Source organism: Cetorhinus maximus, chromosome 5 (assembly GCF_964194155.1).
Source record: "Cetorhinus maximus chromosome 5, sCetMax3.hap1.1, whole genome shotgun sequence".
Taxonomy (NCBI): Eukaryota; Metazoa; Chordata; class Chondrichthyes; order Lamniformes; family Cetorhinidae; genus Cetorhinus; species Cetorhinus maximus.
The window spans coordinates 139,854,668-139,880,262 of NC_135883.1; the positions used below are offsets into that span (position 1 = coordinate 139,854,668).

General features: G+C 41.0%; 1 protein-coding gene across 3 annotated transcripts in view; it reads left to right on the forward strand.

The window, feature by feature from the left end:
* Nucleotides 1-25,595, forward strand: part of LOC144680956 (AFG1-like ATPase) — a 168,036-nt gene that overhangs the window by 53,063 nt on the left and 89,378 nt on the right. For all 3 annotated transcript variants that reach the window (XM_078542534.1, XM_078542535.1, XM_078542537.1), the window contains one exon: nt 9,787-9,917. In XM_078542534.1, the coding sequence (XP_078398660.1) occupies nt 9,787-9,917 (131 nt within the window). The remainder of the gene's footprint in view (nt 1-9,786; nt 9,918-25,595) is intronic.

The following is a 25,595-nucleotide window of genomic DNA, read 5'->3' on the forward strand; positions in this document are numbered from 1 at the left end:
ATAGACATAGTGTTAAGGGCTTGGATGGAGTGGATTTCTTGTATTGTGTACAGGAGAACTTTTTAGGTCAATATGTAGAGGGTCCAACAAGGGACGGCGCAGTGCTGGACCTAATTCTGCGGAATGAAACCGGACAGGTGGCTGAGGTGGTGGTGGAGGAGCACATTAGTGATAGCGACCACAACATGGTACAATTTAAGTTTGTTATGGACAAAGAAATAGACAAGTTGCAAAAAAATGTTTTGGATTGGGAGATAGTGCATTTTAGTAAAATAAGGCAGGATCTGGCCAAGGTAGACTGGGAACAGCTACTTGTCGGGAAATCTACAGAAGAACAGTGGGGGGTGTTCAAAAAGGAAATGGGGAGGGTACAGGCTCAACATGTCCCTCTAGGGTGATAGGAAGGAGTAACAAGCCCAGAGAACCATGGATGACCAGAGATATTCAGGATACGATGAGAAGAAAAAGAGAGGCTTTTAGCAGGTACAAGGGGAGCAAATCAGCAGAGGCATTAGTGGAGCTTAAGAAAGCAATTTGGAGAGAAAGCTCTGGCTGGTAAAAGTAGGGAAAATCCCAAGATATTCTATAAGTATCAATGGGAAGAAGATAACCAGGGAAAGAGTAGGGCCCATTAGGGACCAAGGGGGAAATCTATGGGTGGAGCCAGAGGACATCGGTAGGGTGTTGAACGGATACTTCACATCTGTCTTCACTCAAGAGAATGAGGATGAAGGTATGGAACTCGGGGAGAGAGACTGCGAGGTTCTTGAGCAAATTGATACAGGGAGTGACAAGGCATTGGAGGTGTTGGCAGGCTTAAAAGTGGACAAATCACCAGGTCCGGATGATTTGTGTCCCAGACTGCTGAGGGAGGCAAGGGAGGAGATTGCAGGGGCTCTGAAATTTTTAATTTCTCTCTGGCCATGGGGGAGGTGCCAGAGGACTGGAAAACAGCTAATGTGCTTCCAACTATTTAAGAAGGGTTGTAGAGATAAGCCAGGGAACTACAGACCAGTGAGTCTCACATCAGTGGTAGGGAAACTATTGGAGAAAATTCTGAAGGAGAGAATCTATCTCCACTTGGTGAGGTAAGGTTTGATCAGGGATAGTCAGCATGACTTTGTCAGAGGGAGGTCATGCCTAACAAATTTGATTGAATTTTTTTTGGACGTGAACAGGTGTGTAGATGAGGGTAGTGCAGTTGATGTAGTTTATATGGATTTCAGCAAAGCCTTTGACAAGGTCCCACATGGGAGATTTATAAAGAAGGCAAATGCACATGGGATACAGGGTAATTTGATAAGGTGGATTCAAAATTGGCTTAGTTGTCGGAGACAGGGTGATGGCAGAAGGATGCTTTAGTGACTGGAAGCCCGTGTCCAGTGGCGTACCACAGGGATCTGTGCTGGGTCCCCTATTTGTCATTTATATAAACCACATAGATGACTATATTGGGGGTAGGATTAATAAGTCTGCAGATGACACAAAGATTGGCTGGGTGGTTAACAGTGAGGTTGAGTGTCTTGGGCTACAGGTAGATATAGATGTGATGGTCAAATGGGCAGATAAGTGGCAGATGGGATTTAACCGTGAAAAGGGTGAAGTGATACACTTTGGAAGGAGTAATTTGACAAGGAAGTATTCAATGAACAGCATGACACTAGGAAGTTCTGAGGAACAAAGGGACCTTGGTGTGTGTGTCCATCGATCTCTGAAGGCAGAGGGGCATGTTAGTGGGGTGGTGAAAAAGGCATATGGGAAACTTGCCTTTATCAATTGAGGCATAGATTACAAAAGTAGGGAGGTTATGTTGGAGTTGTATAGAAGCTTGGTGAGGCCATAGCTGGAGTACTGTGTGCAGTTCTGATCGCCACATTATAGGAAGGATGTGATTGCACTGGAGGGGGTGCAGAGGAGATTCACCAGAACGTTGCTTGGGATGAAATGTTTAAGTTATGAAGGGAGGTTGGATAGACTTGGGTTGTTTTTGTTGAAGCAGAGAAGACTGAGGGGTGACCTGATCGAGGTGTACAAGATTATGAGGGGCATGGACAGGGTGGATAGGGAGCAGCTGTTCCCCTTAGTTGAAGGATCAGTCACGAGGGGACACAAGTTCAAGGTGAGGGGATGTGAGGAATATCTTTTTTACCCAGAGGGTGGTGACGGTCTGGAATGCACTGCCTGGGAGGATGGTGGAGGCGGGTTGTCTCACATCCTTTAAAAAGTACCTGGATGAGCACTTGGCATGTTATAACATTCAAGGCTATGGGCCAAGGTCTGGTAAATGGGACTCGGTAGGTAGGTCAGGTGTTTCTCATGTGTTGGTGCAGACTCAATGGGCCGAAGGGTTTCTTCTGCACTGAGAGATTCTGTGATCTGGTTGTGGTCTCAGCTCCACTTTCCTGTCTGCATGCCATAACCCTTGACTCCCTGGCCTAACAAAAAACCTAACTCAGCCTTGAATAAATTTAAAGATCCAGCCTCCACTATTTCTAGGGAAGAGAATTCCACATGCTAATGACCCTCTGAGAGGGAAAAAAAAATCAGGTTTTGTTAATGGTTTACAATTATGCCCTGATTGAGTAAATTGCAGATCTACTGACTTTGCAAAACAATGGCTTTATCATGCTCCATATCCAGTTTCATTTATGCCTTATGGCTGGCTTACTTAACAGAAAACACATCTCACTGGAGATTACATCAGTACTAAAGTGGCATACTCCAGCAATTTTGCACGGAATCACCACTATTTTTAGTGACCTCCCTGTGTTAAGTAGAACTTTCATTCTCCCTGACCTTATGTTGATCCTCACTACTGAGTGAAAATGGATAACATTTTGGCCAATCTGTTCCACACACTGTTGAAGTGCAACCACTTCTAACACTGCATAGTTAAATGAATCCATGACAAGTGTATTCATCACTAGACTAAAGCTTCTTGTGGCTGGTATAATTCCTTTAGACTGATTGTCACCATTTTCAGTCTCCAAATTCTGTCATGCTTCACTTTGAAAACATTACTTTTCAGCTTTGGATAGTTAATCACATAATATTTTGTGACATATGAACAGCAATAGGCCATTCAGCCTGTTGAGCCTACTCTGCTATTCAATTAGATCATGGCTGATCACTTACCTCAATGCCACTTTCCCACAATATCTCCATAACCCTTGCTGTCATTAGTTTCCAGAAATCTATTGATATCTCTCTTGGACATGCTCAATGATTGAACTTCCGCACCTGAAGTACCCATTAACTGTCCTGGGTGTTCCTGGGGTTCATTTACCCACTGATGCTTCTCCAGTCCTGTCATCTGTCTTGGTATCCAGATCTGCTAAAATTGTTTTCATCCTCATTCCTCCTGTCTGTAACTCTTTGTACTGGCGCCTGTATCCAGGACCTGGATGATCTCAAAATACCCGAATCATTGAGCCCTCCATCCTTTGTGCCACTGTGAGATGTCCCATTTGTGCCATCAAGGCTGTTGAAAAAGGTAGGGACATAACCCATGTCTACATGTCCACTTCATCTTTCTGGCCATAAGGTTCAGACTCTGAGAACATCGGAGGGTAATCATGCCCTGACGATTTACTTTCTGCCATTCTTCAAAAAAGCTACTCTGATTGCTACCTTCTGTCTTGAAAAAATCTTAAGTTTCCAACTTTCACCTTTAGGCAACCATCCCTTGTTACCATGTTAAACTTCTAACAGCCATTTCGTAAAGGAGGAGATCAGAAGTCAATCTTAACTTATTTTTGATTTATTGACAAATGAAACATTACAAGTGTAATAGCTCCTTACCCTACTCACCACTCCAGTGTCAATAAGTGTCTCTTTGTATGTGCTCAAATAACAAATGACCTCCCCCTAATTATACCTACCTTTAATTGATACAATTAACACCCTCCCCCTATAATCCTTGACTCTCCTTGTAGATCAAAAATCTGTCTAACTCAGCCGATTCCATGACCCAACCTCCACTGCTCTCTGTGGAATATGATTCCAAAGACTAACAACTCTCAGAGAAGAAATTCCTCCTCATCTTAAATGGGGACCTTTTAGTTTTAAACTGTGCCTCCTAGAGCTAGATTCCTCCATGAGAGGAAACAACTTTTCGGCACCAACCCTATCAAGCCCCCTCAAAATCTTCTTTGTTTCAATAAGATCACCTCTCATTCTTCTAAACTCCAATGAGTATAGGCCCAAACTGCTCAACCTTTCTTCCCTGGAATCAGCCTAGTGAACTTTCTCTGAATGGATTCCAATGCAAGTAAATCCCTCTTTTAATAAAGAGACCAAAACTGTACACGTTTCTCCAGGTGTGGTCTCACCAATGCCCTATATGGTTGTAACAAGACTTCCCTACTTTTATACTCTATCCCCTTGCAATAAAGGTCAACATTCTATTTGCATTGTTTATTACTTGCTGTACCTGCATGCTAACTTTGTGATTTATGTACAAGAACACAAATCCCTTTGTACTGTGGTATTCGGTAGCCTCTCTCCATTTAAATAATATTTTTCTTTTCTATTCTTCCTACAAAATGGACAACTTCACATTTCTCACATTATACTCCATCTGCCAAATTTTTGCCCACTGACAGCCTATCTATATCCCTTTGCAGACTCTTTGTATCCTCTTCATAACTTGCTTTCCTATCTATCTTGGTATCATCAGCAAATTTGGCTGCAATACAATCAGTCCCTTCATCCAAGTCATTAATATAGATTGTAAATAGTTGAGGCCCCAACACTGATCCCTGTGGCACCAAGGCTCCTTAGACATCACCTTCCAAAAACCCATGACTGCTACCATCATGGAGGACAAGGGCAGCAGACACATGGGAACACCACTACCTGGAAGCTGCCCTCCAAGTCACTCATCCTGATTTAGAATTATATCGCCGTTCCTTCACAGTCGCTGGGTCAAAATCCTGGAACTCTCTTCCTAATAACACTGTGGGTTACCTACACCACAGGGACTGCAGCAGTTCAAGAAGGAAGCACACCACCACCTTCTCAAGGGCAACTAGGGATGGGCAATGAATGCTGACCCAGCCAGCGATGGCCACAACGCCCTATGAATGAATAGAAAAAAACTCCACTTGTTACTGTTAGCCAACTTGAGAATGATCCATTTATCTGACTCTGTTTCTCGTTAGTTAGCCATTCCTCTATCCATGTTAATGTGTCACACCCAAACACCATGAACTGTTATCTTGTGCAGTCACCTTTTATGTGGCACCCTATCAAATACTTTATGGAAATCCAAACACATAACATTTACTGGTACCCCTTTATCCACCCTACTTGTGACATCATGAAAGAATGCTAATAAATTTGTCAAAAACAATTTCCTTTTCACAAAACTATGGTAACACTGCCTGATTGTATTACAATTTTCTAAATGTCCTGCTACTACCTCCTTAATAACAGATTCTAGCATTTTCCCAAGGATAGACATTGGGTTAACTGGCCCACAGTTTCCTGCTTTCTGTCTCCCTCTTGAACGGAGGTGTTACATTTGCCGCTGGGATCCATCCAGAATCTAGTGAATTTTGGAAAATTACAATCAATGCATCCACCATGTCTGCAGCCACTTCTTTTAATACTCTAGGATGCAGGTCATCAGGTCCAGGGGACTTGTCGGCCTTTAGTCCCAATAGTTTTCCTGGTACTTTTTCTCTAGGATCAAGATTGTTTTAATTAAGTTGAACTTCATATATTTGAAGTTATAATTACCCTTCCAGCAGGTGTGCCTCATTTTGATTGTGATATTAGGATGAAGGGTGACCAAAAGCCAAGTGCTTTGCGACATGAAGGAAGGGAATTCATGGTCACTTAATTACCTCAGACTATGTTTGCATACTAATTGGCCATCTTAAGAACAACAACAATATGGATATTTGTGAGTTGCATTGAAATACATAAAAGTTAACGCACAGAAACAGACCATTTTACCCAACCAGTTCCTGTTGGTGTTTGCTCACCCCGTGAGAAAATTGTCCTGAATAGGTTTATGCACGCTGTTCCTTTATCCCTTTTTCTTCTTCGACCTATCCAATCTAATTTGCATATTGACATTATTTCTGCCTCGGCCACTAATCCTGGAAGTAAATTCTACAATCTCAGCATAGGACTGAGTCCAAAATGGTGGTAGCACCATCATGTGGTGGAACCTTGAGTAATGTTACATTTTGTAACTGTAACATACACTTTTTGTGACTCATGCTCACTTCTTGTTTTTCATTACCATTTCTAGTATCACAATTGGTTACATCTTTGTAAGTTATTTTAGAATGTTTATTTCCGTCCTTCTGATTTATCTATTTTTTTTTACTATGTGACAGTCGCACGAGCTCTTTGCACTAACTGTAACCTATTCTTTTAAAAAAAGCTACAAAAGAAATAAAACTTTTAATCTTTTTAGTATTCCTTTGTTTAATATCCTCTCAGGTGACAAATTATTCCAAACCATACAGTTCTCATCTTAAACTTTTAACATTTCTCTCTTTATGTTTTTCTTTTTGAGACCTTTTTATGTCATAGGCAACGAGCTTGTTATCATTGCTATCACACATCACCTATATTTATTTAACTAATTGCCCCTCAGCATTATCTCTGTTAGCTCTTCCCTTATTTTATCCTATTTTCCTGCTCATCTAAGGCCAATTTTGACTAATTTTGCATAATGATTGTTCTTAGGCAGGAGACACAATTTTTTGTTCATTACTGTATGTATGCTCCTCTTATTTGCTGATCTGTTAAATGCTGTTATTTATTTACTTTCCCCCAAAAGTCTGTTCTTTGAGGCTAAAGGCAGTGTTTATTTATTTTAGAGAAGCTCATTGTTTTATATTGGCTGTGGTGTTCCGATTTAATTTGGGTGTAAATCTGTCTCTACTTCCCTGTGGTTCTCTGGCTGCACTTAGCCCCTGCTCTTTCTGGTGTTTCATAAACATTCCTCCATTTAAAATTACTTTCCATTTATATTTACTTCACCTTTATCTTTGTTTTATCCTAAACTCTGCCTCCATCAACTCCCTTTCTCAAATATCCACTATTCAATGGCAGATTGGCACCACATTCACAGACATTCACTCCCTCCATCATCGACGCACAGTAGCAGCAGTGTGTTCCATCTACAAGATGCACTTCGGGAATTCACCAGGGTTCCTTAGACAGCACCTTCCAAACCCACGACCACTACCACCTAGAAGGGCAAGGGCAGCAGATAGATGGGAACACTGCCACCTGGAAGTTCCCCTCCAAGTCACTCACCATCCTGACTTGGAAATATATCATCGTTCCTTCACTGTCTCTGGGTCAAAATCCTGGAACTCCCTTCCTAACAGCACTGTGGGTGTACCTACACCATGTGGACTGCAGCGGTTCAAGAAGGCAGCTCACCACCACCTTCTCAAGGGCAACGAGGGATGGGCAATAAATGCTGGCCCAGCCAGCAAAACCCACATCCCGTGAATGAATGAAAAAAAGATACCCATTGTCTGCAGTACCCACTCCTCATTTCCAAGCTATCATACTTCAGATATCTGCTCACTTCCTATGGCCACAAAACTCATCTAAACATTTCACTTTCCCTCCCCCCCTGCAGTGTGTCTTCTCGTTTCATCAGTCTGTCTGTGTACTCTGAGGCCTACAGCTATCCTTTTCACTTTATTACTTTTCCCAAGTTTTGTCAGCTGTATTCTTTGAAATTATGCTATGCTCTGTATACCCAAGTGCAGATCATTAAAGTACATTAAAAAGAAGCAGTCCTAGTATTGACCCTTGGAGACACCATCATATAACTTTCCCCCAGTCTGACTAGCAACCATTCACCATTCATCTCTGCTTTCCATTTCTTAGCCAATTTCATATTAATGATGCCACTATACCTTTAATTCCATGGGCTTTAATTTTGCTAACAAGTCTGTTAGGTGGCAAGTTATCAAATACCTTCTGAAAGTTCATATCCACATCAGCTGCACTACCCTCATCAACCCTCTGTTATTTCATTGAAGAGTTCGGTGAGGTTTGTCATGATTTGCCTTTAACAAAGTAATTATTAATCTCTGTTCTTCCAAGTGACAGTTCATTTTGCTGTGGCTTATTGTTTCCAACCTTAGTGTTCACTATCCAAGTCCTACCCTGCCATGTCAACTACCCTTTTCCCCCAAATCCATCCCCCTCTCAGCTAAATATCAGTCTCTACCCTGCAGTACTTGCCTTGTTTTTTTAAATTCATTCATGGGTTGGGGGGGGGGCGGGGGCACCATTTATTGCCCATCCCTAATTGCCCTTTAGAACTGAGTGGCTTGCTAGACCATTTCAGAACATTGTTGTGATTCTGGAGTCACATGTAAGCCAGACCAAGTAAGGACAGCAGATTTCCTTCCCTAAAGGACATTAGTGAACCAGATGAGTTTTTATGACAATCGACAATGGTTTCATGGTCATCATTAGACCTTTAATTCCTGATTTTTTTTTTTTACATTGAATTCAAATTCCATCATCTGCTGCGGTGGGATTCGAACCTGGTGCCCCAGAGCATCAAGAGTCATACGGACTCGAAATGTTAACTCTGTTTCTCTCTCTACAGATGCTGTCAGAGCTGCTGAGTTTTTCCAGCATTTTCTGTCATTTATTTCAGATTTCCAGCATCCGCAGTATTTTGCTTTTACCCCAGAGCACTATCCTGGGTCTATGGATTACTAGTCCAGTGGCAATGCCACTACGCCACCACCTCCCTTTCCATTCTACAAAGTACTTCCCAACAACCTCCTCAGTTGTCAGTTAATTATCAAACATTGTAGGCTTCAATTTTTTTTCAGCAATGCGATAGGAAATGCACTACTTATCAAAGTTTATTATTTTTGAGCATCCCTGGTGCTTTAACAGTTTGCTTCTCACTGTTTACAAAGTGGTAGCCTGATCAAATCCTGTATTGCCACAAGTAGGTATGGACATTGTTAAAATGTATTGGAAATAGGCAGTACATTGGATCAGCTCTGGAGCAGCAGAGCAATGTTTTGCACCATGTATTGCATAGAATTTACAGCATAGAATCAGGCATTCAACCCAACTGACCTGTGCTGCTGTTTAAGCTTCTATTCCTTTTTCCCTCATGTACTTACCTAGCTTCCCCTTGAGGTAAACAGCATAGATGCATTTAAGACTTAATACTATAATGAGTTCCACATTCTCACCACTCCTGAGTAAAGAAGTTTCTCATGAATTCTTTATTCTTTGACAAAATAAAGTACAACCTCGATCATCCAGCAAATTAGGAGTCAACATGTGGAGCATAAACACCAGATGGACTGGTTGGGCTGAATGGCCTGTGTTTGTGTTGTGCTTTCTATGTAATTCAGTTGAGACCAGAAGATTTAGGGCGCAATGAGAAAAACGTTTTTCTTGTCAATTATGGAAAACTGCGTATGCAGTTAAGTTGCCGGACTGAAAACAACATAAAGTGCAAACAGGGCATTGGACAAGGGTAATCTAAATCCACCAATTTCCATTATCTTCCTTTTTTTTTGCTGAGAATTAAGCTTCTTCTGTCTTGTCCTTATTGTGACACCTCACTTTAAGGGGGGAGAAGCCCATGAACATGTACTGAATCCTTTAATTATCTTTATTGTAAAATAGATGAAATGCTTAAAAATGAAACATACCACTAACACACCATAACCATTGATATTTCCTGGTTCTAGACACTTTTTTAAGTTGTTAAAACAATAACAATAAATAACAATAACCAATTTTTCAACGCTGCTACAACAGGAATTCATCGGTTAAAGCAGACATTACCAAAAAGGAAACGTGGCTTAATGGCCAAGTCTTATGATCCAATAGCTCCTATAGCTGCAGAAATCAGCGATGAGACCTGCCTGTTGTGTTTTGATGAGTTTCAGGTAATTGGAATGTTTTTTTGTACCATGTCTTAAGTTAATGTACAAACTCAATGTATTTAAGAATGTAAAACTTCCATGTATGTTCAGGCTAATGCACATAGTAACTTTGATAGCATTAACTAAGCCCTCCTAAAGTTCCTCATGAGATTGAAGCGTTTTAATGAATAATCTTGACTTTATAGATTTATAGTATGTTAGAGGCTTGTAAGTACCTGTTTAATTAAAGCAAATGGGCAAACTTTCTCATGCTCATCTCCTGACCCCCACTGCATTCACACCATGTTTTATTAAAAGTGCAACAAGGTGGTGGAGAGAGCCAGCAGAGGAGTTGAGCATAAGATGTACTAAGATACATGTCAGCTGTTTCAGTGAACATAAACGTGGGCTAGACTCAGCAAGTCTTATGACACCGAGAATGGGAAAGAGTAGCATCAGGAGTGGGTAGGAAGGTTCGGCACCATTGAACAAGGGTCATTAAAATAACCAATAACCAAGTCAGCACAGTTAACACTGATATGAGGGAACATATCAGTGAGGGGGTTATGTCTCACTAAAGAATTGCCTCATCTCCTGGAATCAGATCTACAACAAGGATAACATCAGCCCCAAGCTGTCACTATTGGTTCTTCCATTTTTTAAAATTAAATCTTCTCCTGTCCAGGCTTCAGTCTTTGCAAATGAAGAAAGTCTTTTTTTCCTGCAATGAACAGCATCTACTTTTGACTTGGCAAGCGCAAATATTATTTCACCCCTTTGAGCCCTGAGAGAGAAGCATTCCATCATCTGTCTAGCCTAATGCTCAAGATGGATCTTTGAAAGCTGCATGTTGGACATGTTTAGAACTAAGTCGCTGCTCTAGGCAATAATATCAAGTCCAAGCCTAAACTGAGGTCTTCAAATAAAATATGTAGGAAGGTATTAAAATACAATTTGGTTATTTTTTTTTATTTGGTTTAAAATGTTTAAAACTTCTCTGGGGCATTAGACATTTTAACAACTTCAGCAATAAATAGCAGATGAATATTTTAAAAAATAATTTGTAGTGATTTGGTTCATTTACAAACCATGATTGCAAACTATTTAAATGCTGAGATATTGTTTTGCCATTATAAGTATTTACAAATATTTTTCCATTGTGTTGGCATGAGCAGTCTGTGTTGACAAAAACATGCTTCGAAATTGTGACAGAAATTTAGGGTTGTTAGGGTGCATGCCGCTTATATATGAGTGCAAGCAAAAGTATCTAGTATCGACCTTTTAAGCTTTCAGATTTCAGCATTTTTATCTGATACATTGATTTCTAAGTCCCCAATAAAACTGAGCTTTCACTTTCATGCTAGTGCTAATTAATGAAAACACATGTTCATGTTTAGCATGTATTACAAAGAACTCCACCAATCAAGGATGACTGAGTGTAAAGCACTTACTTATGTAAATGCTGTATTGGTTTTTTTCTCCTCTTTTGCTTAAGTGAGTCATAATGGAAAGCAACTGTAGGTCATAAAAATCTTTTCTCTTAAATGTTAATGAAATTTCTCTCTTCCTATTAGCTGACTTCCATTAACAGTAATTTGTATCCTTCCTTTTCTGCTTGTTTGTAATGAATACCGTGCTGCAGTTGAGGACATGCTTCTGCTATTGTCTTCTGCTTGCTTAGACTGTACAATTACTTCTCTCTCTTCTCAAGCTGTAGAAGTAATGGCATAAGATCAAAAGATTCACGCACTGGCACCCAGGTACAGTGTGGCTCCTGCTTTATCAATTACATGTATTCTAAAACTGTTCAGTTGATGGTAAACTATCAGAACCTACAATCCCAAATGCTGCCAAAATAGATCAGTTATGTACTAAATTTAAAATGTAACCTTTGTTATAGTAAAAGCATAAATCATCCATGAAACATCTTGCATAATCTGATAATTGATAATATGTCACAAGATGACAAGATAATTTATAGATGTGGAAGGACATTCACCTCATCTTAACACGCCCACGTAGAAAAGCATGACTGTTTGAACCCCAATCCTTGCCATTGCTGCATCAAATGATTCTAGGGTTTCCCACAGCACTGTCTGACAGTCCATTCCAAGTGTATATCATTCCGTGTGAAGAATTCCCTGATATCAATCCTAAATTTATCATTTACTAGTTTGAACCTATAATCTGCCTTACATTCATGATTTAATCTATAGTAGCATATATTTAATCTATCCTTTTAATGATTTGATACAGCTCTTAAGTTTGCTTCTCAGATACCCCCTTCTAAGGCTGAAATACCCAGGTTTCTCCGGTCTTCTCTCAAAACTTAAGATTCCTGATAATAGGAATCAGCCCTGTGGCTCCTGTGCATTTGCCTCCAATGGTTGAACGTTGTCTTAGTTTCTCAGTGACCAGATCTAGATGTAGGACTCAAGATATGGTCTGACCAGAGCACTGTGCAGTTTGGTCACAGCTTCATCTGACTTAAATTCTACTGTTCCAGTCATGTCATTGAACATTCAGTTGGCTTTGCTGATTGCTGCTCTGTATTTGGTTGGACATCTTTTAGGATCAAGTCTATCAAGACTCCTAGGGCAGAATTTTACGTCCCGCGGGCAGGCGCACGCCCAACCCGCTTGGGTGTAAAATCGTACGAGAAGATGTCGGACGAGCGTCCCGACGTCATCGCACACTTGAACCATATTTCGCTCGGGCGCACGCAGAAGTCGGAAGCGCCCGCTGACAATTAAGAGGGCAATTAAACCCATTAATGGTGCAATTGTCTCTGATTTTTCGTGGCCTGTCCAACCTTACGGTTGGCAGACCGGTGAATTGGCCAGGCGGTCTTTGCATTTTTCATCAAATCTCATCCAAGGGTGGGATGAAATTTCCATGATGAAATAAAATAAAAATAAATATGTGGACAGCATTTTTATCAGCTATATTTTCAGGTGATTGTTGGTGATGCATGGACACTTTTTTTTGCAGCTTTTTAAACCTTTTATTTTAACATTTTCAAGTCTCCAGCTCCCTGAGGCAACTGTCTGCCTTCAGGGAGCTTTCTCTCAGTGCTCATCCATGCCTGCGGAAACGTCGTCGCCTGCCCTCTTCCCGCCCCTACCACGGCAGCACTGAGCTTTTCAGCATGCGTTACATGCCGGCTGGCCGTTAGTTAGCCAGCCAGCATGAAATCGTGATCGGTGGCCTGTTTCCCGACCGCTCCCGGGCCCACCGATTGGGAGTGCCTGGCAAAGGTAAAATTCAGGCCCTAATTTTCTTTCAGAACATAAGCAGTGAGAACAGGAGTCGGCTAAATGGCCCCTCGAGCTTGTTGTGCTATTCAGTGAGATCATGCCTGATCTAATACCTGAACTCCATTTTCCCAGCCCTTGATTCCATTTCATCGTCATCCTTACAATTTCATTTTGGAGAGTATTTTTTCCTTCCTAACTGCAGTAGTTCTGTACACGTTTTGTAATTTCTAAACTTCCTCCTTTTGATTCCACTCACACCTAGTTTGGTATGATATGCAAAATTGACCATTTTTTGCATTGACTTTCTGAATTCAAGCCATTGATGTAAATTGATGTAGCCTTGCAACTTGTGCCAAACATTAACTTGATTCTCTCCTTTGCTATCACTGCAAGTTTATTCAGTGAGTGTAGTTCAGTCTAACAAAAGGGCAGTTGTACAAATTGTAAGCAACATCCAACATGTGCGCTGCACTCAGAAAATTCATATGAAAATGTAGAGGCAGTGTAAGAATACTTGGTGTTTATCCTGTTGACATGCATAATGCTGCACTTAGGTAGGTTAAATACCATTTGCCAGAGTTTGGCCCATTCTCCTGCTGCATCAAAATTTGTTTTCAGAAATTTGTTCTTGGACAAATTTTTGCAACAGCTGCAAACTTACCCCAACACTACTTACTATTTTTGTAAAATGATCCAAATGTAACAAAAGAAGAAAACTTTGGAGGATTACACATAACCAGCCTCTTAGCAGATCCACAGCATGAATAATAACTTTCTACCTACACGAGTACAACTAATTATAAACCCATTGAGGCAACTTTCTGCTAATTTCAGAAGATACTGTCTTGTAGGATAGGATATTGTCAGGTACCGTATCAAAGTCTTTGTCAAAGTATACAATCTGTATTGGGATACCTCATTCACTATTAACTTATATCAAAATAAATTTCAACAAATTTCAAAGTTGCAACCTTCTTTTCCAGAAAGCTGTGTTGAGTGACTCCTTTAGCCAGGTGCTCATGAAAGGAAACTTCGGGATCCCTTCTAGAAACTTACTGGTAACAGATATCAGAATAATGGATAATGGGCCGATTGTTGCAGGGATCTGACTTGTCATTTTTTTTTGTGTAAATTGCATCAGCATCTTTCCAATCTGAGAGAACAATCCCAGATTCTAATGAGGTGTTAAAGATATTGGTAAGGGGCTTTGCAAAGCACACATCCCTTCTCTTTAATTACCCACGAATGGATGTGCGGACCAGGAGCCTAATTTATTTTAAAGTTCTTTATTTGGTCTGCAATGATATCTTAAATAATGTACTTGCAATTTTCTTATCTACAATGCAACCTATAGCTGGTACTTGAGTATTATTCACAGAAGTGATGTAGAATAATCATTTAACTCTACTGCCATATTTTTGGAATCCTTATTAATCTGTCCTAAGTCATCTTTCAATGGTCCAGTACATTCTTTACGGGCATTCTAACTCCTAACATAACTTAAATAGATAACTTTTGCCATTGCTATCACAATCAGCTACTGTCATCTTCTCCAGTAATTTTTTTCACTGTTCTGTTAGCTATTTTTGTTTCCATTAATTGCGCAAGATATTAGCCACTGTTTTATTGTGAATTATATTCCTTTAAATCTCAAACATATTTTTGTTTCAAGCTGTTTGTGCTTGCACACAATTGGTTAGCCATTTTGCTTTCGTTTTGCCATTTATGCTTTTTTAACCCTTGGGACAAATATAGAATCATAGAAAAATACTGCACAGAAGGAGACCACTCAATCAGTCCCACTCCCCTGCTCTTTCCCCATAGCCCTGCAATTTTTTTTCTCTTTTAAGTAAGCATCCACCTCCCCTTTGAAAGTTGCTTTTGAACTGCCTTCTACCAGAATTGGCTTCTACCAGAATCGGCTTCTACCACTCCTTCAGATAGTATATTCCAGATCATCATAACTTGCTGAGTAAAAGCAATTCTCCTCATTGCCCCTCTCTTTTTTTCACTTTTTTGTTATCTTAACTGTCTGTCCTGTGGTTACTGACCCTCCTGCATGTGGGAACAGTGGCTTAGTTTTTTTTTTGCTTAAGAATGGTTTTAAAGAGTATCCATTTCTCCTCAGCTTTAATTTCCTAATAGGATATCCAATCAACATTTTCCCAAATCTTCAGCCATTTTGTAAAAGGAGCCCTCTTGGAATCATAAATGAGCATTGAATTGACAGTAGCTTTTGCTTGGCTAATGAGATTAAATCTAATTATATTGTGCACTGTTGCCCAGATGTTCCCCCACATGGATGTCTGATACTGCACTAGGGTGACTGCTAAAAACTAGATCAAGCATTTGATTAACCCTAGTCTCATGCTGTGTTGTAGCACGCTGTGTGGGAAAACACCTCTTAATGTTAGTTATTACGAGATAACTGCACTGACAAGTTTATAAGCAGTTCCTTTGTCTGCTACTTCAAATTGGTTATTAACCTATTTCCTTTAATGCATTAATGTGCTGATATTGCACAACACATATTCATCGAAGATTTAAAAATTACTTCAGGGTAGCAATCGATAGATATTGGCTTATCCTCTCTGCCATGGAAAGATTCCCCCAGAAGCTTTTGCTACTTCCTGGGACACTAGTAAGAGTCCTTCATAATTGCCACTGGAGAAGATTTTGTAGTCTTAAGCATAACAGTGTGTGGGAATTGACAGTAAAAGCGCTATCCAGCAGGAATTTCCTCAGTTTATTATTTTACAGTGATTTTAACTCAACCTGCTCTTTGTTCCACCCATCACGAGTAAGTAAAGCTGTAATGTTGTGCTACTTTTGATTACAATGCCCACTCCAAGGGAGCTGCAATCACTTATCTCTGACTGGGCTGGCACGATAATTATTATAAAGTGCAAATCTGCACAAGTAGTCAGGATTTGAATATTTGAAACAAAAATCCTAACTTATAAACTGAAAGGAAATGTTGAGAAGAAACTTCAATAGGGGAATAAAGATGATGAATCGGGCAAAGCTGTCAGATATAGTTTCTGTGTGGAATGGCTGAACCAAATGAACCAGCATAGTCCCAAATTTGATTCTTAGTATGTACTGAGTTATCCGATCTCAGGTTGATGTAAGGGCGTAAGACATATTTTTGTCACTGTGCGCATAAGAAAGAATCCAAAAATTGTCAGCTAAAGTTAGGTACTATAAGATGATTTCTCAAGTTGCTGAGAATACATATTACAGTCTGGTTGATAATTTCACCAAGGGACCTAGTACAGATGTGCATAGTTGAGGCAAGTCTTGGTGCAGGGTGTTTGTTGCTTTTGTAGTTTGATGTTTAGCATATTTGGACAAATCAATGGGTCACCCAAATTCCATTCAAAACATCCCAATGTAATTGACCTGGAGATATTTTTGACTTCCTAGATTTGGTTGACCGCTATAATCTGTGTTCAGAATTGGATTAGGTCTGTGAGATGAGAGGATCCATGATTCGTTATCCTTTGTCAAACAGCTCAGTGGTAGATTGATATTTGCATGTTTGTATTTGGCTCACTGGTCAGTCTGAAGCTGCCAGTGGTGTATGCTTGATCAAAAGATTGGGAACAAGCAGTCATTTAAGTAAGCAAGAATCAATCATTTGAAGATTAATGCGGGAGATGCATTTTTTGACACTTCATAGAGAGTAGTACAAGTTCATTTTACTGTAAATATATTTTTCCAGTGGTTTATATCATGAGCTTTGATCTTGTTGTCTTCCATCAACTGAAGTTCAAGAGATCCAGTGATAGCACCTGATCCATTCAATAAATTGAAATGGAATAGAGTTCTTTGCTTGACCCGTCAGTTCACCTAGAATGCTCTGCCTAGAGTGTGGTGTGGTGGAGGCAGGTTTGATGATGGTTTTCAAAAAGGGATTTGAATACCTGAACAGAGAAAATTTGTAGAGCTGTGGGAAAAGGCTTGGGAGTGGTACTAGTTGATTTGTTCTTGCAGACCGCCAGCATGGACACGATTGGCTGATTGGCATCCTTCTGTCTGTAACTATTCTGTGATTAGACAGGGGCAAGGCATACTTTACTGCATAACAATTGAGGTCTACTTCAGTAGTGGTCAAAGATGCTGAAACCAGGTAGATATCTAAAAGTAAATGCTCAGATGTAATTGGTGCTACAAATAGCTTCAGTGGTCTTTCATGCATTAGGAAGATGGAAATCAGCTAGGATTGAGCTTGGCTATGATAACTTCCACTACTGAACTTTCAATATTTGTTGCTGAGGCTTGGACACGAATAGTGAAATTGAAGGGCAGTAGAAAGAATTGTGGTCAATTAAAATAACTTTAAATCCACCACTTTTTCGAATGAAGATGATGAACATAGTTGAAAAGCAGAATACTGTGGATGTTGGAAATCTGAAATAAAAATGGAAAATGCTGGAAAAACTCAGGTTAGGCAGCTTCTGTGGAGAGAGAAACAGTTAACATTTCAAAATTAGGAGAGCAAAAAGGGGGCATGAAAAAAACATTGGCAGGTAAAATAAAGGAAAATCCAAAGTTATTTTACAAGTACATTAAGAGTAAGAGGATAACTAGGGAAAGAGTAGGGCCCATTAAGGACCATAGTGGTAATTTGTGAATTTGTGTGTGGAGCTGGAAGACTTAGGTAGGGTTCTAAATGAATACCTTGTGTTGGTGTTTGCAAGTGAGAGGGACGACGTGGATATGGAAATCAGGCAGAAGGACTGTGATATAATTAAAGAAATTAGCGTAGAAAGGGAGGAGGTTCTAAGTGGTCTGGCAGGCTTAAGAGTACATAAATCTCCAGGCCTGGATGAAATGTATCCCAGGCTGTTGAGTGAGGCAAGGGAGGAGATGGCAGGGGCGCCGGCAATAATTTTCAATACCTGTCTGGCCACAGGAGAGGTGCCAGAGGACTGGAGGACAGCCAATGTGGTACCGATATTTAGGAAGGGAGGAAGGGATAAACCAGGGAACAACAGGCCAGTCAGTCTAACCTCAGTGGTGAGGAAACTATTGGAAGCAATTCTGAGGGACAGAATTAATATACACTTGGAGAGGCAGGGATTAATCAAGGACAGTCAGCATGGTTTTGTTAAGTGGAGTCTGACCAATTTGAATTTTTTGAAGAGGTGACCAGGTGTGTAGATGAGGACTATGCATTTGACGTAGTCTACTTGGATTTCAGCAAGGCTTTTGATAAGGTCCCGCATGGGAGACTGATAACGAAGGTAAGAGCCCATGGGATCCAAGGCAATTTGGCAAATTGGATCCAGAGTTGGCTGAGTGGCAGGAAGCAGAGGGTGATGGTTGAGGGGTATTTTTGTGACTGGATGCCTGTGTCCAGTAGGGATCGATGTTGGGTCCCTTGGTGTTTGTGGTATATATAAACTATTTAGACCTGAATGTATGATCAGTAAGTTCACGGATGACACGAAAATTGGTGGGGTAGTAAATAGTGAGGAGGATAGCCTTAGATTACAGGAGGATATAGACAGGCTGATCAGTGGCAAATGGAATTTAATCCGATAAGTGTGAGGTGATGCACTTGGGCAGGACAAACAAGGCACGGGAATACACGATGAATGGTAGGACCCTGGGAGGTACCGAGGATCAGAGGGACCTTGGTGTGCATGTCCACCAGTCCTTTCAGGCAGCGGGGCAGGTAGATAAGGTGGTTAAGAAGACATATGGGATACTTGCCGTTATTAGTCGAGGTATAGAATATAAGAGCAGGGAGGTTATGCTGGAACTGTATAAAACGCTGGTTAGGCCACAGCTAGAGAATTGCCTGCAGTTCTGGAATCCGCATTATAGGAAGGATGTGATTGCACTAGAGAGAGTGCAGAGGAGATTTACCAGGATGTTGCCTGGGCTGGAGAGTTTTAGTTATGAGGAGAGATTGGATAGACTGGGGTTATTTTCACTGGAGCAGAGGAGATTGAGGTGTACAAAATTATGAGGGACATAGATGGGGTAGACAGGAAGGAACTTTTCCCCTTGGTGGAGGGATCAATAACCAGGGGGCAGAAAGTTAAGATAAGGGGCAGGAGGTTTAGAGGGGATGTGAGGAAGAATTTTTTCACCCAGAGGGTGGTGGGAATCTGGAACTCAATGCCTGAAAGGGTGGTAGAGGCAGAAACCCTCATAACATTTAAGAAGGAGCAAATATGTGCACAATTCACAGAGGTGTGTAAAAACAATAACAATAGGGTAATTATATTAGGTGATTTCAACTTTCCCAACATTAATTGGGATAGACATAGTGTTAAGGGCTTGGATGGAGTGGATTTCTTGAAATGTGTACAGGAGAACTCTTTGGGTCAATGTGTAGAGGGTCCAACAAGGGTCGGCGCAGTGCTGGACCTAATTCTGCGGAATGAAGCCGGGCAGGTGGCTGAGGTGGTGGTGGGGGAGCTTTTTAGTGATAGTGACCACAACATGGTACAGTTTAAGCTTGTTATGAACAAAGAAATAGACAAGTTGCAAAAAAATGTTTTGGATTGGGGGAGAGTGGATTTTAGTAAAATAAGGCAGTACCTGGCCAAGGTAGACTGGAAATAGCCACTTGTGGGGAAATCTACAGAGGAGCAGTGGGGGATGGATTCAAAAAGGAAATAGGAGGGTACATGCTCAACATGTTCCCTCTAGGGTGAGAGGAAGGAGTTACAAGCCCAGAGAACCATGGATGACCAGAGATATTCAGGGTACGATGAGAAGGAAAAGAGGCTTTTAGCAGGTGTGAGGGGAGCAAATCAGCGGAGGCATTAGTGGAGTACAGAAAGTGCAGGGTGGTGCTTAAGAAAGTAAAGAAAGGAAGAGCAAAGAGGGGATATGAGAAAGCTCTGGCTGGTAAAAGTAGAGAAAATCCCAAGATATTCTATAAGTATATCAATGGAAAGAGGATAACCAGGGAAAGAGTAGGGCCCATTAGGGACCAAGGGGGCAATCTAGGGGTGGAGCCAGAGGACATTGATAGAGTGTTGAATGAATACTTCACATCCGTCTTCACCCAAGAGAATGAGGATGAAGGTATGGAACTCTGGGAGAGAGACTGCGAGGTTCATGAACAAATTGATATCGGGAGTGACAAGGTATTGGAGGTGTGGAAGGCTTAAAAGTGGACAAATCTCCAAGTCCAGATGATTTGTGTCCCAGACTACTGAGGGAGGCAAGGGAGGAGATCGCAGGGGCTCTGACCCAAATTTTTAATTTCTCTCTGGCCACGGGGGAGGTGCCAGAGGACTGGAGAACTGCTAATGTGGTTCCGCTATTAAGGATTGTAGGGATAAGCCAGGGAACTACAGGCCAGTGAGTCTCACGTCAGTGGTAGGGAAACTATTGGAGAAAGTTCTGAAGAAGAGAATCTATCTCCACTTGGAGAGACAAGGTTTGATCAGGGATAGTCAGCGTGGCTTTGTCAGAGGGAGGTCATGCCTAACAAATTTGATTGAGTTTTTTGAGGAGGTGAACAGGTGTGTAGATGAGGGTAGTGCAGTTGATGAAGCTTATATGGATTTCAGCAAAGCCTTTGACAAGGCCCCACATGGGAGACTTATAAAGAAGGCAAATGCACATGGGATACAGGGTAATTTGATAAGGTGGATTCAAAATTGACTTAGTTGTAGGAGTCAGAGGGTGATGACAGAAGGCTGCTTTAGTGACTGGAAGCCAGTGGCGTACCACAGGGATCTGTGCTGGGTCCCCTATTATTCGTCATTTATATAAATGATGTAGATGACTATGTGGGGGGTAGGATTAGTAAGTTTGCGGATGACACAAAGATTGGCCGGGTGGTTAACGGTGAGGTTGAGTGTCTTGGGCTACAGGAAGATATAGATGGGATGGTCAAATGGGCAGAAAAGTGGCAGATGGAATTTAACCCCGAAAAGGGTGAAGTGATACACTTTGGAAGGAGTAATTTAACAAGGAAGTATTCAATGAACAGCATGACACTAGGAAGTTCTGAGGAACAAAGAGACCTTGGTGTGTGTGTCCATCGATCTCTGAAGGCAGAGGGGCATGTTAGTGGGGTGGTGAAAAAGGCATATAGGGCACTTGCCTTTATCAATTGAGGCATAGATTACAAAAGTAAGGAGGTCATGTTGGAGTTGTATAGAACCTTGGTGAGGTCACAGCTGGAGCACTGTGTGCAGTTCTGGTCACCACATTATAGGAAGGATGTGATTGCACTGGAGGGGGTGAAGAGGAGATTCACCAGGATGTTGCCTGGAATGAAACATTTAAGTTATGAAGAGAGGTTGGATAGACTTGGGTTGTTTTTGTTGGAGCAGAGAAGACTGAGGGGCGACCTGATCAAGGCATACAAGATTATGAGGGGCAGGGACAGGGTGGATAAGGAGCAGCTGTTCCCCTTAGTTGAAGGGTCAGTCATGAGGGGACACAAGTTCAAGGTGAGGGGCAGGAGGTTTCGGGGGGTTTTGAGGAAAAACTTTTTTACCCAGAGGGTGGTGACGGTCTGGAATGCACTGCCTGGGAGGGTGGTGGAGGCGGGTTGCCTCACATCCTTTAAAAAGTACCTGGGTGAGCACTTGGCACGTCATAATATTCAAGGTTTTGGGCCAAGTGCTGGTAAATGGGATTAGGTAGGTAGGTAATGTGTTTCTCACGTGTCGGTGCAGGCTCAATGGCTGAAGGGCCTCTTCTGCACTGTGAGATTCTATGAAGTATTTGGATGTGCACTTGTGATGCCGTGGCAAACAAGGCTATGGGCCTAGTGCTGGAAAATGGGATTAGAATAGTTAGGTACTTGTTTGACTAGCACAGACTCAATGGGCTGAAGGGCCTTTTTCTGTGCTGTAGACCTCAATGACTCTATTTCAGGTCTGTGACCTTTCACCAGAACTGATGAATATAGTTGTTTTCCTGCCTCTGTGAATGTTGTTCTAGAGCTGGCCTTGATGAGAGAACAATGGGTCAACTCGATTTTCTTATCTCATTAAATATTTTAAATTACTTCTCTCCATCCTTTCTCCCTCAACCCATGGAATGACCCCTTTGTATGATTTGCAAGTAAATGTGAGAATTTCGATGATGAATACAGAAGGAAATTTGCGTCCTTCCACCCGGTGACAAACCAAAATCTATAGTGAAGAACCCTGCCAAGTTTCTGAAGCGTGAAAGAAGATTGGATAAATTAGGAAGTTGTGATTAGACTTTGCAAAGTTTTGAGCTTTAATAGTTTGAAGGTTATACAGCAAAGCAAGGATTGAGGATTCAAAAGCACCGCAGAGCTTTTGTTGTGATGGGAAAGAATAATATGGGACAGTGTGATCTGTCTTAATTTCAACACAGTGAGAATGCCAAGAAGAGGAGTATCATCAGCTCTAAAGGAATTTAAACCAGAAAGGTGAGGTGAATATTGACAATAGTAATAAAATTAAGGAACCAGAAAAGATGAAATGGAAAGAGAAAGGCGATAGGTGTGTGAGGCAGCTAATGAAATGAGTTTCCTTCCTGCTTCCTTCAGGAATGTAAGAGCCTTTTTAGATGTAGAAACAGTGGACTTCCTCTTTAAGGACAATTTAGAGTTGCAGAAGGGAAGAATTGTGTCTGGGTGTCAGGTTTGGTGCAGGGAAGAAAACTAAGCTACAACAATGATGGAGGTATGCAAGTTCCACAGAAATCAAAGAATATAGTGGTATCCACAATGTTAATAGGTGAATAAGGAATAAAAATGTGGCAGTTGGTTGATTTTGGTAATGGAGAAAAGGCTGTGGCAAAGGAGTAGAGGGATTTGAAGGGTTAAAGAAACTGCAGTGACCACTTTCCAATGAGCATTAACCAGTGATTAGCAGAATTTATAAGCAGAGATAATTTGGCTCAGTATGTGTCAGACTGATCAAGATTCTAAGTGTCACAGGTTGTTTTTCATGAGGCAGCAGAACAGAAGGCAAGACTGAACTCAGACGCAGTCCCAGTTTTGATGGAAGCCAAAAGAGGAAGTGTTCCAAGCCAACCAAAATAACAATTTATTAATAACAATATTTTTCCCTGTGTGGAATTTGCAGTCAGAAGAGTGAAAGGCAGCATTTGAGGCAAGGGAAAGGTGCAAAAATGTTAATAACTGAATAATGGCACTAAACAAATGGAACTAGTATGTAGAATATGATTTGTTGCAGAGTATTCTGCAAAAGGCAGATATAGGACAAGGTCAGAAAAGGCCAATGTAGAGAAAAGAGAGACAATGAAAGAATTAAAATTGGTGAAGAGGATAAGGTCTAGGAAATTAGCTGAATTACAGGGCTGATGAAGGATAAGAGAAGGTTGATTGAATTTGAGATAATTAAGAATAGCCAAGGGTCTGGCATGAATGCAAATCTGATCAGTAGAACGGGAGGCACAGAGTCATTGCTGATGGTGAGTACTTAAGTCATCAAGGATGGTGGTTCAGCAGCTCAGAAGTTTAGAGTTGATTTATGTTTATATATTTAACACTTCCGTATAACAGATGGTGAAGGTTAGAACATATAAATTCAGTGAGATGGAGAAAAAATATTTTTAGTAGCAGGAGTTGTAAGTTGGGCTATATGTAGGAGATAAGATGGATATCAGATTGAAGATATGCACATGTATTTTCTTTGGATTAGAAGTTAGAGCAGAAAATCTTGGAGGAAAAGCCAGGAGTTAAAATTTGGGTTTCATTGTGAAACAATAAATGAGGATGGCTTGTCCAGAAATGAAAATGAACTCAATTGAAGCATGAGAAGATGCTATTAACGGTATACAAGCATAAAAAGAAATAGTGGATGCGGCAAGTATGGATCTTGATGTCTCAGAAGCTGCAGCAGATGTGTACACCAATGTGTTGTAGCATGTTAAAATATATCATTTTGTGTTGAAAATGGTTGCCATTTATTTGTGAACATAACAGATTTAAAAATTACAGGTAAGAAACTGGGCATGGTGGTGCTCATTTTTGGGCATTTAGAGTGCCTTCACAGCAGCAAAATGGCTTCTGTAGTGCAATTACATACTTAGCATGTGAAGTGTGTTGGATGCCACCTTGGTGCAGGTATTAGCACAGGCACACAGTGAACATATTCCTAAGTGTAAAAACAGAATTACCTGGAAAAACTCAGCAAGTCTGGCAGCATCGGCGGAGAAGAAATCAGTCAACGTTTCGAGCCCTCATGGCCCTTCGGTTCTGCCGAAGGGCCATGAGGGCTCGAAACGTTGACTGATTTCTTCTCCGCCGATGCTGCCAGACTTGCTGAGTTTTTCCAGGTAATTCTGTTTTTATTTTGTTTTGGATTTCCAGCATCCGCAGTAGCTTTTAGCTTTTTGTTTTTATATTCCTAAGTGTGCAGGTCATGATATAGATCAGCATATAACACCGATTTGATGCCAGTGCTCAACTTCGGAGCTCAATCCTCCGGCCAGCTCTTTAGCTCACGCAGTTGAATGTATGTTAAGCAGGAAAAACCCTCCCCAACTGTCAGCACTATTTAAAGCAGATTAGTAACCATTCACAGGTTAGTTGCTGGTTGATTACTCCTGGCTGTCACTACAATTCTGCACGTTTTTAGTGCTTTCCAAAAGGTGTTTCTAATTTTAAAGTCTACAAGCAGCATAAAAGGTGCTGAAGTATTCTTGCTGACTTCAAATCTTCTGCTCAAATCCATTGCACGTATACACGGAATTAAAACTAAAAATGAAAGTATGCAAAGATGCAAAATTTAGGGAAAAGATGCAAAGAGCCAAGGAAAAAACATGTGGTAAGAGCTACAAAAAGGGAGTATGGAAATAAACTTGCAAGTGATATCAAAAACAATCCAATTTTTTTAAACTGATATTAAGGAAAAGTGGAGCCAGGAGCAATGCCTGCTCCTTGACAATATCAATAAAATCAGTTGTCAATACAAAAAAAGGAAATGATGGACTGTTGATGAATTATTTTGCATCAGTATTTATAGGAGAGGAAGAGATCAGTATGCCAGAAACCCCCAGTGAGATTTAGGAATTGGGGACAGGGCATCACAAAAATTCATGTAAGCAAAATACTAGTAAATGAAGAAAATAATGACATGAAAGTGTGACAAATCGCCAGGACCAGATGGTTTCCATTCCAGTTTTAAAAATAGATGAGAACGCCACAGATTCAGTTTCATTTATTTGTGCCATGACACATATGCAAGCGCAGATGCATGTCACTGACAGGCAGCTGCCTGCATTAAAATTAACAAGGACAGTAAAGAAAACGCAACATAGTTCTGGATCCCCTAATGGCTCTTCCCCACTTCCTCACATGTCCTACTCCCTCCCACAGCCCTGCATCGCTTCCTTTGCTGCTGTCTTACTTCAACAGTTGACGGGGAATGGAAGGAGAAGCAAAGGGAGGGGAGAGGGGCAGCAGGGGATGTGTTTAAGCGTCATGTCTGAACCATGGCCAGAATTTTCTGTCCCC